The sequence below is a fragment of the Coenobita brevimanus genome, chromosome 19, assembly GCF_032717465.1.
Source record: "Coenobita brevimanus isolate Jiangsu-jjx chromosome 19, ASM3271746v2, whole genome shotgun sequence".
NCBI lineage: Eukaryota > Metazoa > Arthropoda > Malacostraca > Decapoda > Coenobitidae > Coenobita > Coenobita brevimanus.
This window is the reverse complement of record NC_136972.1, coordinates 28,511,277-28,523,986: the sequence shown is the minus strand read 5'-3', so window position 1 is coordinate 28,523,986 and position 12,710 is coordinate 28,511,277. Positions and strand designations below refer to the sequence as shown.

Here is a 12,710-nt window from a genome sequence, read left to right as displayed (position 1 = left end):
ATGTTTATTTCCTGCTGGTAAACCTATGCATATTTGATACTAGATTAGACTGCGATGGGTTTTCCGTATTAACTACACGAGAACCCACTCTGTCCACACACCACGACCCGCAACAATCCACTGTACATCCAGGTCCCTAATTTGACTACTGGGGACACACAGAATCAAACCAGCCTGGGAAGAAGGACGTCCATTCTACCTATTGACTACACGTTGGTCGTCAAAGCAGCTTCTACCTTGTCCCCAGTCTTGCCCTACGATCCCGCACGTAGAAATCATGTTTAGCCTCGTACAGGGAAAAAGACTGAGTTTAGTGCTTATTATTGATGATCCTACTTCTCACTTCTCCACTAGTGATGTACAGTAAGTAATGAAGTACACTGCAGTAAAGTACAGTGCAGTGAAGTACGGTGTAGTGGTGAGATAGAGTGCAGTGAAGTGCAGTGCAGTGGTGATGTACAGTGCAGTGGTGATGTACAGTGCATATATTCAGCAATGAAGTACAATACAGTGCCTTGCTGACTGTCTACGAACCCCCATCTTACGTACTGTGCGTTACTGAGACGGTTCTACTCAGGGACTGGTGAGGGTCATGGTAAAGATGCAGACTTAGCTCAGTGCCTATCGACTCACGTGGGACAGTAAGGCAACTCCAATTTTTGCCGAGTCTATATCTTCCCCCCGGTGATGTACAGTGTAGCGGTGAAGTACAGTGCAGCGGTGAAGTACAGTGCAGCGGTGAAGTATAGTGCAACGGTGAGGTACAGTGCCTACGGTTTACATGCTGTGTGGGACCGATACGATTCTGCCCAGTAGCTCGTGAACATCATCCGCAGCCGCCGATGAGAAGCTGGCAATTGTTTCAGTGCCCAGGGCCGTCACGATCTGCAATGAGGAAGACAGTACAGTATTTAGTAATCCACTGAATACCACATGTGCACGTCGTATATTATATGTATGTCAAGACGATAGGAAGGGCATACATGAGATTATTAAGGCATGCAAACTAAATCGCCAACGAAAAAGGGCTACGAGGCCTATTAGGTCACTTACAACATGATCTTAAACCCGTTGCGTTGGATTGGCAGACATAAAAAAAAAAAATAATAAAATGATCCACTTCCTCACGATAAATAACGAAATGATGAACGATGACTTTAGAAAACCATTGATGTGATCTTCGAAAGTCAACAAACTTCTCAGAATGATATATAAAAATTCCATAAAAATTCAACACAGCTGTGAGGTGGATCGATGTTACTGTCCTCAGCTGCACTTGATACATATGCCATACCTTCCGTTCATTATCATTTAGGAGTTGCTGAAGAACAGGAGACAGGGTTGGGAACTTGGGTAGCTGGGTAGAGGCTGGAGCTGTCTGGAATCCTGCACCCCCTCTGGCCCTCGAACCGGCACCATTAGCGTTCTGTAGACTCTTGGCTATGTTATTTGTAGGTTGTCTCTGGCTGCGCGGGTCGACGGATTGAACACCTGAAGCTTGTTTTTGTGATAATTTGGACAGGGCTCTGCTTCGTCCGTTCTGAAGGCTTTCGAGTGTGTTTGGCAGATTCACTGGTTTTCTTTTGTTTGGGGGATTACCTGACAGGGAGAAGACAGATTTGTTTATTATTTATCGACTCCACGAGATTCATTAGAGCAGACAATAAACTTTGCTGTCTCAGACTTCCCCTACAACACAATTATCAGTCGACACAGCGAGAAGAAAATGAAGAATTTTGTATAAATAAATAAATACATATATATATATATATATATATATATATATATATATATATATATATATATATATATATATATATATATATATATATATATATTACTATTGAGTGTAAGAGCGTCTAGTCTTCCCCTAAATGATCCAGGGCAGTTGATATTGGACTACATTCAGGTCCTTAGGTATGCTACTGGGTGCATACGTATAAGAAGGAAACAAGATTTACCGCAGAGTCTGACCAGCACGATCAGGGTTAAAATACAACTAGCAACTCACCAAGGACGGACTGAAGATTTGGAGATTGAGGGAGTTGCAGATCCATGAGGAATGTGGCGTGGGGAGGCCTAGCACACTTGCCTGCACTGGGCCCTATGCAGGCTGAGTAGGCCATGGCGTGGGCCACATAGTGCTGCTCGTGTGTACGGTGGAACAAGTGAGCCATCGGACCTGACACACAAGAGTATAAGTACCGAGTAGAACTGACAACATTTCTCCCTACTAACTACTTCCTACATACCACCGCCACTTTACAGTTTTTTATCTACCTAAAGCCAGACGTCTTAATCCGGATGTATGTTAGCGAACAGTAGCCGAGTGCGGAACGTTCGCACGTTGATGACGTCAAATTGACGTCACGGAAATGGCAGGAGTATAGCTATCATAACGACGCCTCAAGAGTTCCAGAAAGTGAATATACTGTACGATAAATTAAATTACAAAATATGATCAGAATCTATAGCAACTTATATTTATTCATGTCGCCTTCCACCAATAAAATTGACTGCATTTTGCACTGAATTATAAAACAGAGAATTGTATAGTATTCTGATGAAGTAGCCAGACAACATCGACACCTCACCGAAGCGAATATCCGAAATACCTTTTGCCATTCACAATTTTGGACTTAAGGGTCGAGTCACGTATATGTATAATATCATTAACACAATAGCAAAAAAAATACATAGAAATATTTACATCATATTTGAAAGTCGATGGTTCTGTAGTTTAACAAAAATTATCTTAAATCAAAGTAGCTGGCAACCCGTCGATACATAACACCGTAGCCAAGGATGTGAGACGTTCTTGGCTTAGCGACATACCCTTAACCAGTTTAGCGATCTTATGGCCAGCCCCGTAATATTTATAATCATTAACAACACCTTCAGGGATCTTAATCAAAATTTTAACAATAGTCTAGCGAGTTTCGTATATTTTATCAGTATTTTCAAGAGACAGTTCTATTTAAAGACTTTATAACGCCCAGTGAGAGCAAGTTTAGCACCGTTGTGAGTCTCAGGGAACTCTGCGGCACTAAGCACCAGTCTACCCACAGTGCTGAGTCTGTACACGGTGATGCTACCTACAGTACCTGGGAGTGCTGGCAGCTGTCGCGTTTTAAGGATCGGGTTGTGCAGTGTGCTGTCTTAAGGAAAATATCAGAGGTCTTACAATCTGATTTACAAGGAAAGATGGACATTATGAGCAAAGACAGTAGCTTCAGTAGACCAGCAAGTCTTTGGTAGGCAGCTTATACTGAGGCATAACACACACACACACACACACACACACACACACACACACTCTACAAACCATTGGGCTGGATTATTACTTGCTGTCCTGTTGAGATTACAGATCTTATGGCAGAAAATACATATTCAATACCACACCTGCATAGGATCACTACTTACTGTCCTGTCCAGATCTCCCTGAAAGTCTTATGGCAGAAATTCTAAAGGCCTGCATTGGATCATTATTTACTGTCCTGCTCAAGTCTCTTTACTCGTCTTATGACAAAGATACAGTAACAGATCTCTATAAAGATTATCTGTCTGTCTGTTTGTTCGTCTGTCTCCACAGTCATTTTATATACAGTGCTTTAATATTCTTAGCTTCGTTTCATTTCAGTAATAACATCATAATTTTTCTGTTGGCGAATCTCTTGTCATTTTCACGTGCAGTAGTAATAGCAATAGTAGAAGTATTAGCAGCAGCAGTAGCAGCAGCAGCAGCAGTAATTCGGCAATAAGCAACTCAGAATCATGACAAACGATTTTACGTACTATGAGTGACGTCATTTTATGACGTTACGAAGCCGTGCCCTGATTGGTCGGTTCCATATTTAACTACAGGTCGTCAATATGCATCTTGAACGGGTGACCACAAAAAAAATATCCCCTGTATATCTTTCAGCCATCCACCATCAGCCAGCCTTCCACCCTGTTCACACCACTCTCATTCATATACCAGTCCTCTTCGCCTCTTCCCTCATCTCACCCTCGTTCTCCCCCTCCCCCTACTCCGCACTCATTCACGCGCCTTCTCCTAGTTGATTTTTCGTTCTCCCTTCTCTCCTTGCGACCAAACCAACACAGTGTACTTCTCCTAACCCTTCCCAAAGCATTCACATCAACACAACAACTCTCCTCTACTTCCTCACACATCTGTCTGTCTCTCCACTTAACTACACGTGCCCCTCCTCAGTAGAATCAACTCAGGCTACAGGATCAGCGTACCTGCTGCCCAGATAGCCACGTCTTCACCCCCGTGTGTCTCTGAGATGGGCGGCATGGGAACGGCAGCCAGACTGCGGTAGTTCTTGTCCCGTGTGTTCACCTCGCTGGGGTCATGTCGCTTCACCTGAGGGAAAAAGAATAACGGGAAACTAAGTGGGAGCTAAGGAAACCTGCCTACAAGAGCCAACTGAGACTAAAAGGATAATTACCTTTTCCTTAAACCAAAGCAATAATTCTTCCTCCTTGTGTTTACTGTAATTTGTCAGTTTATGTTCGTACTTGATCTTCAGCGCTATCGTTCCCCTGATTGGTAAACTTTGTACTGGATTGTATATAAAGAAACTAAACTAAAAAAAATGGCACACAGATTCTTTTTATTTTATTCCTTTTACCTCCAGATGATTCAGCTTATGACAGTTCTTGGGTAGACTTAGGGTTTAAGAGTGGATCCCTGTCAATTTACAAGTGTCACTCCTAAGCTTGGTAAAATCGTGTGGTATTAGGAAGATTGAAATGTACATCTTTAAATGGGATGGGTTAATGAGATCAAAACAGTGACTCTCTGATCGCTACGCCAAAAGTATTACCTTGATCCTACTCTTTCCCTGGTCCAGTCAGATTACACGAGGTAGCTGTTTATTCAGTACCAAACATTGACCTTCAACTAACCATTCTCTTACCCAGTCAGATTAAAGAGGTGACTATCTAATTATTACTCTAAAAAAAAACATTAACTTTAAACTTGTCTAATATCCAGTCGAGGGAGATATCAAATCAACACTAAACAAAAACTTTACACTAACTTCTCTCACTTCCAGCCAGAAAAAAGAAGCAGCTCTCTAAATACCACCGTACTAGACAATAACTCCACCCTCACCTTGCCATCATCCACGGTGTAGTTGTATCCCGGGCCATTGGTAAACATGAGTGTGGTGTATGGTAGATCATCCACAGGCGACTTATCCCCACTCAGGCCTGTGCAAAAGAGTGGTTGAGTTATGTTTACCTTTCTGCACACTTTCCTGTCAAATTTTCCTTCTCTTTCTACTCAGTTTTTTGCTACATTCTTGCTAGTTCCCTTGCTTGAGGTCTATTTCTACCTGTCTTCTGTCTACTTGCTTCCATTAATCGTGAAATTTGATTAACTTTATTTTTTACGTAAACATGAGTCTCCTTGGTTACTAGTCAAACCAAAACACTAATCTGACAAGTAGTGACTATTAACTAAAGTGAAGAGGGTAGGAATCACTATCAGGTTAGAGGAAATACACTGCTTTATGGAAGGATGTATGAATGACGAAGAACATGGAAGAAGTGGAGGAAGACCAAGTTAAGAAGCTCCCTAACACCTCTTCCTGAGCGATTTATTTTACTTTACATTATCGTCCTCTTCAGTATTGCTTAAATCATTCTAATATCGTCATACCCTGCATAGGTACGGTAGCAAATTATATCAACTTGTAGGAACCAAAAATAAATAGCTAAGGAACAGGTGTTAGGGAGCTTCCTTTACCGACGAGAATACTAACCCAAGAAGAGTCAACAGAACACACTGACTCTATCGAATTAGCCAGGTAAGAACAAACGCACTATAGGTTAATGACTAAGCCGAATACTAACCTAGGATATCATTGCCTCTTTTGGGGTAGCCGTTTATGGTCATGACGTGGGAATGATCAGCAGTCACCACCACCAGCGTCTCCTCCAGGTCAATCTCCTGTGGTAAGAAGAGTGGAAATGACATGGAAATTACTCGATAGCATTCCTTTAGACTACGATATGCAACTGTTGAATTTACGTCTCAGGTCCCTAATTTATTTCTAGGTACTTCTAGAGTGAGGTATAGGGATGAACACACACACACACACACACACACACACACACACACACACACACACACACACACACACACACACACACACCGTGATCCAAACATACATGCATATATACACACATACTTCAAACATACGAGTACATGCCAATACGTACCTAAACAACTAACAAGAGCATCCAAAGGAACACACACACACACACACACACACACACACACACACACACACACACACACACACACACACACACACACACACACACACACACGCACACACACCTGCAGGGTAGCGGCCACAGCGTCTTCCATCGCCAGTGTCTCTTCAAAGGCCCGGTATGGCAGGTTGTCGTGGAGGGCGTGATCAATCCGCCCTCCCTCGATCTGGCGCGGAGGGAGGAAAAGTAGCACTCAAGAAACACTCAAAAGTAGCACTCAGATTCATTAAAGTAACACTGAAATTGACCAAAGTAACACCCAAATTCATCAAAGTAACACCCAAATTCATCAAAGTAACACTGAAACTGCTCAAAGTAACATTCAGATTCATCAAAGTAACACTGAAATTGCTCAAAGTAACACTCAGAGTCATCAAAATAACACTAAAATTTTTCGAAGGAACACTCAAATTTTTGGAATTGATAGACAAGCCCAGCCTAAACCTATTCCAAAATGAAGGGGAAAGTAACATTCAAGTAACACTCAAAGGTTACACTCAGATTCGTCAAAGTAAAGCTAAATCTCCTCAAAGTAACACTCAATGGTGGAAGTGATAGATTCGTCCAGCCTCAACTTGCTACAGAGAAGTGATAAAAGTAACACTCAAAGATTATGTAGTATTGTAAAGTAACAGTGGGTCAGGAACGATAACAGACTGCCTTAACCTGACTTGGAAGTAAGGAACATTGCTTATATTATTGTTCCTTAATTTCACGGTGATTAGCAGTCATTTTAACCTTTTCAGTCCTATTATCATTATTATTATTATTATTATTATCGGTACCATCAGACGGTTGTACTCAGGCGAGGGAAGATTTTCGAGGTCACGGAGTGAGAGATAAACTTCAAAAAAGCCCTTAAACAGAAAAAGCACGTCTTTCGTTTAAATAATTCGTCTGTAAAGAGAGAGAGAGAAAAAAACACGTCATTGGATTGAAAAGACTGATAATATTGTACAGGTCAGCAGGTGTCAGTTTCAGATATGTATGATGGGGTAGATGGATGGATAGTAATATAAGTTTGTAAAGAATATGATTAGTGGATATCAATTTCGGTAGAAGGGTAAGATCGAAGGATTATTAAAAAAAAAACTGGGACTGAGAACTGAGCAGAATTAATTAGAAAATAGTATCCCTCGCTTTTCCTGACACTGTTGAGCTGTCAGTGGCATATCTGTTAAGAACGAAAACTAGGAAGTGAGGAAAAAGAGTATTGGGAGCTACTGGAAGGCATTAAAACTAAGTACTAACCAGAAGAACGTATCCCTTGTCATTCTTCTCGACCATGTTCTTTGCTGTTGGTGTTATGTATGTTAGTGGGGGAAAAAAGGAAAAAAGAAAGCAGATTGAGGGCCACTGCAAGAGGCATTAAAACTAAGTACTAACCAGGAGAAAATATCCCTTGTCACTCTTCTTGACCATGTTCAGGGCAGTGAGGGCCATGTCTTTCAGGGAGGGTGGACCTGAAGCACCTCTAAACCGGTCCACTTCGAACGGCAAATGAGAGTCGGCGAAGAGACCTGAAATATTGCAAGTATCGTTATTAATATCCCCAGTTCGTCTTCTGTCTTTTTTATTTTTTTTCTGACACTGGGCACTTTATTCAGTTCGGATTGGGTAAGCATTTAGGAGGTCGGTTGCACTCCAAAGGCTCTCCGAAGCGAGTCACCTGGAAGGGCATGTGAAAGTCTATGAACAAAGTAACAAACCTGCGATATATTACGCTTTTGTTGAATTTACAGACAGTTTAGACTTCTTCTTTGCTATAATCAGGCCAGGTGAAACTACATTATTGTTATTATTATTATTATTATTATTATTATTATTATTATCTTCATCATCCTCTCGACCTCTTTTCCCTCCTTGCTATGGGATCAGGTAGGTTTCAGAAAGCCAGGAATGTAGAAGATGAAGCAGAAGAAGAAGAAGAAAAGAAGGAAAGGAGGAGGAGGACGAGGAGGAGGAGGACGAGGAGGAGGAGGACGAGGAGGAGGGAGAAGAAGAAGATGAAGAAAATATACGACCTCTCTCTCTTGGTATACAGAAATACTAGAGGAAAAAGTAGTTCATCTTTATCCATTACTACCTGTTGGATCCACCTTTCTCAGGCCCATGTGGAAGGTACTATGGTGGACTGCAAGATGGTATTCCTCCTTTCTGTAGTCCACCATCCTCCTTTTGTGGGATAGAGAGGGAGCTGAGGGACGTTTGCGATATGCCAGTGCCACCACGTGAAGGCGTCCCTCTCCAGTATCCTCTATGCTAATACTAATCACAAGAAGAAGGGGTTCCAGTTCTAAGTATCTGTTCATTTATTTATCTATTTATTTATCTACCTACCTATCTATCTGTCTATTTATCTGTCTATCTGTCTATCTATCTGTCTATCATCCAACAGGAAATCCGTCTCACTGACATTAACAGAGTGCAGATCGCCAATAGTTGTGACGTATTGAGCCACGTGACCTACTCGCCTGTCTCTCTCTGTACCTGTCTATCTATCTATCTATCTGTCTATCTATCTCTCTATCTTACCCAGCAGGAAGTCCGTGGTATTGACGTTGACGGAGTTTAGTTCGCCCTTGGTTGTGACGTACTGAGCTGCGTGGCCTTCCTTCCGCCTCTCTTCAACCCACTCTCTGGCCAGGTTTCGCCCGTCTTCCCTTAAGCACGTGAAATTGTCGATCTTCCCTATACCCGCTCCAAAAGGCTGCCGACCTCCTCCAAGAATCACCTGCAAGAAAAGAGCTAGGTCACAAGAAAGAAAGAAAGAAAGAAAGAAACGCTGACAATCTCATCCTAGCATCACCTGAAGTAAGGTTAGGTCGCTTAGAGTTACTTGCCCAAATTACTTATCACCTTCCAAAATCTATCTGTATATAGCCAGAGGCCTTAATCCCGTAAGGGGTGGCCACAAACAAATCGCCTCCACGTCGCCCTGCCCCCTGCCATTTCGCTACCCTCCTCCAGCTTACATCCCTCTCCCTCTCTCATGTACCCCTCTACTTCATCCCACCATCTCATCCTCGGTTATTCTCTTCCTCGCCCCTCTCCCTCCTCCTCCACCTCACTCACACACACTCTCCTAGTCAGTCTCTCATTCGCCATCCTCTCCACATGGCCAAACCACCTCAGTGTATGCTAATGCTTTCTACCACATCCACACATCCACACCACAACGCTCCTTCACTTCCTCATTTGTCTGTCCGTATCTCCTTGTAATTCCACATGCTCCTCTCAAGTAACTCACTTCCACCGCCCCTAGAATCACTCGTTAGAAAAGAAGTAAGTGAATAATAATACTTAGAAAAAAAGTGAGTGAATCATAATACTTAGAAAAAAAAAACTGTGTGAATCATAATACTTGGAAAAAAAGTGGGCGAATCAAAATACTTAGACAAAAAGTGAGTGAATCAAATTACTTAGACAAAAAGTGGGCGAATCATAATACTTAGAAAAATAGTGAGTGAATCGTAATACTTAGAAAAAAAAGTGGATGAATCATAATTAAGTGGCGGGGGACCTTGTACAAGCACCTCCATTCTAAAATATTGGCATACTTAAAATTACTTGTTCTGAATGGACGATGTGTCTCTGTTAAAGTTACCTGTAGTGAGGAAGAAAGAAAAATACCTATCGGCTATCCTAAGGATGGAGGGTGAGAGACTGACGAGGAGAGGGTATGTGAGTGAGGTGGAGGCCGAGGATGAGATGGAGGGATGGAGTGGAGAGGTATATGATGGGGGGAGGGGGTGAGTTGGGAACAGGGCAGTGAAATGGCGGGGGACAGGGCGACGTGGAGGCGATTTGTTTGTGGTCTCCCCGTACGGGATTAAGGCGTCTGGCAATAGATAGATAGACTGTGCTAGGGTCATTGAGGTAGACAGTCATCATACGCTGTCCCTGTTTGCTCATCCTCCTAGAATGACCTTCCGTAACACATCCAGGGCACTTTAAATTAGTCACCCTGCTGATGACCTGGAATCACCTACAATAAAAGGTCAGGTCACTCAAAATTACCATCTCCAAAACACTTAATGATCTTTTGATTACCTCTAATAACAAGAGGATCAGATTTTTAAAGGTTACTTGCTTCAAACGTCGGCAAATCTTCTTCTTTTAGTATCGCCTATGACAAAAAAAATCAAGACAATTAGGACTTTCAAGACCCAAGCGAAGCGTAAAAATGTATCTCAGTATCAACAAGAAACAATCATACTCTGGACTTTCATTTTGTTGACCGGCCAGCTCATTGAGGGATGGATGCTTGCCGACGATCAAGGAAGTGAGGTGAAGGCAGGAAAATAAAAAATGTGTATAAATTATAACTCTTGAGACTAAATATATGTTACTGATAATGTACCTCAAGCGTCTGTAAAAGCAAAAAAAGAAAAAAAAAGAAAGAAAGAAAGCAAATAAAAGGATGGGAGTGTGCAGCAGGTTAAGCAAGTGCCATATGTCTGACCCAATACAGCCTTGGCAATCTGGACCAAAAGCTGGTACACTGCAGCGAATCTCCTTTCTAATGATGGACCACTTAAATGCTGAGAGAAAGTAGTCAGTGGTTAGTGGTATTAGAGGAAAATTACAATGATCCCCTTCACCACGACAGGTATCTCCAAAGCTGAACAGTGGTAGTAGTAGTAGTAGTAGTTGTTGTTGTAGCCCCATGTTCACCTGAAAAGCAGACCCCGTGGAGTGCAGGCTAAAAATTTCCTTCACCAGCAGCCCACCATCCTCCTTTCAGGGGATAGGGAGGAATTTGAGGGGCGTTTATATAGCCAGTCAGTTCTGCCGTCCAGTTATATCAGTACCTCTTCCTCTCCAGCGCCTCCGAGCTCAGTGAAATCGTCTGGCGTTATAGAGAATACAGTGCCGTGTGTGTGTCGTCCCTGATAAGGTTAAGGACAACATTGCATCCCATTATCAGTCCATTTATCGATAACCACAAAAGCCAAATAAAACAAAATCTGGAGGTAACGAGAATAAATCCACATGACTTAAGCGTATTGACAGGGATTTTGTATTCTATCATTGCCACATGTAGACAATTGTACATTACTTTTGGAGATTTTTTTTAATTGGGGAAGTTATATACAGCCTTCAGTAACCTGCTAGAGATCTGTCCTAAGAGAGAGAGGGAGAGGGGGGGGGAATGGAACATGGGATTGAAGAAGTTAATGTTCCTCTAATGCCTCCTACCTTAATATTCTTCCCCGGGTGATGGTGGACTAACTGATGTGCAATATCCGCACAACCCTGAACATCGTCGTCCATACTGCCGTCACACTCCCAATTCCGGTGGCCTGAGTGGGCGTAGGTGGCCGCGGGCGTGGCGTGGGTGATGCGGGTGGTGGTCACGATGCCTGTAGAGGAAGCGTTAAAGACAAGGATAGACCCAGCCAGTATTCTCCTAGGCACGTATTTTCGTTGGGTAGTGAAGGTCCCTAACACCTCTTCTTTACCGACTTATTTTTGCATATGGGTGGCCAATATACTTCTGTATGGGTGGTGGTGACGATACCAGGAGGAGTGAAGGAGCGTAAAAGACAAGGATAGACCCAACAAATATTCTCCTGGGCACGTATTCTCACTGGGTGTTCAAAGTCCCTGACACCTCTTCTTTACCGACTTATTATTGCATATGGGTGACTTATACACTTTCTGTAGGCTATTTATGCAGAGTATGGCGATCTTGGAAGGATTAATGTAACACAGAAGAGGACACTAAGTTATAATTAAGCAAAATAAATCGCTTAGGAAAAAGTGTTAGGGAGCTTTTCTTACGACGAGGATACAAGCCCCAGACTAGAGGAGGAGGAGAATGAGGAGGAGGAGAAGAGGAAGAGGAGAAGAGCAAAAAGAATACGAAGAAAAAGAAAAGGTGGAAGAATTAGAAGATTTAGATTCAACACCTGTCGAGAGAAGATTAAGAATGACAATTATTTTTTGCGACCGCCCAATCTTCATATCTTCTATACACCCATCTATCTATCTGTTTATTTATCCATCTATCTATTCCTTGCTTTTCTATCCATCTTTCTATTTATCTATCCATCTATTCCTTGCTTTTCTATCCATCTTTCTTTGATACCAGTCAGTCTCCACTTATCTATCAACTATCAGTCTCTACATGTACCCCTGCCTTCTTTCTAGCTTTTACATATCTATCTACACATCTGTCTATTTATCTGTCAATCCATCTCTATCTATCTGTCTATCTATCTACCTATCTATCGCTCACCAGTGTCCTTGCCAGCGTCCTGTGCCCACTCAAGAATGGAGGGTGTGTGGTGTTTGGGATCCCTGGCCTTCTCACAGTCGCCTAGCGTCACCTCAGGACCCAAACCCAGCGTGTAGTAGTTGCCCTTCACACCGCACAAGTAGGCCGTGGCGGTGGCGGCACTGTCTGGCAC

At 42.5% G+C, this 12,710-nt stretch overlaps 1 protein-coding gene across 1 annotated transcript in view; it reads right to left on the bottom strand.

Moving 5' to 3' along the window:
* Positions 1–777: 777 nt before the first annotated feature.
* Positions 778–12,710, bottom strand: part of LOC145391730 (alkaline phosphatase-like) — a 14,990-nt gene continuing 3,057 nt past the window's right edge. The window contains exons 3-13 of the mRNA XM_080266265.1: positions 12,539–12,710; positions 11,497–11,660; positions 8,830–9,028; positions 7,681–7,814; positions 6,359–6,460; positions 5,869–5,965; positions 5,126–5,223; positions 4,249–4,372; positions 2,023–2,182; positions 1,295–1,403; positions 778–885 (exon numbers count right to left, since the gene is read on the bottom strand). The exon at positions 12,539–12,710 is cut by the window's right edge and continues 21 nt beyond it. Of these exons, the coding sequence (XP_080122391.1) occupies positions 778–885; positions 1,295–1,403; positions 2,023–2,182; positions 4,249–4,372; positions 5,126–5,223; positions 5,869–5,965; positions 6,359–6,460; positions 7,681–7,814; positions 8,830–9,028; positions 11,497–11,660; positions 12,539–12,710 (1,467 nt within the window). The remainder of the gene's footprint in view (positions 886–1,294; positions 1,404–2,022; positions 2,183–4,248; positions 4,373–5,125; positions 5,224–5,868; positions 5,966–6,358; positions 6,461–7,680; positions 7,815–8,829; positions 9,029–11,496; positions 11,661–12,538) is intronic.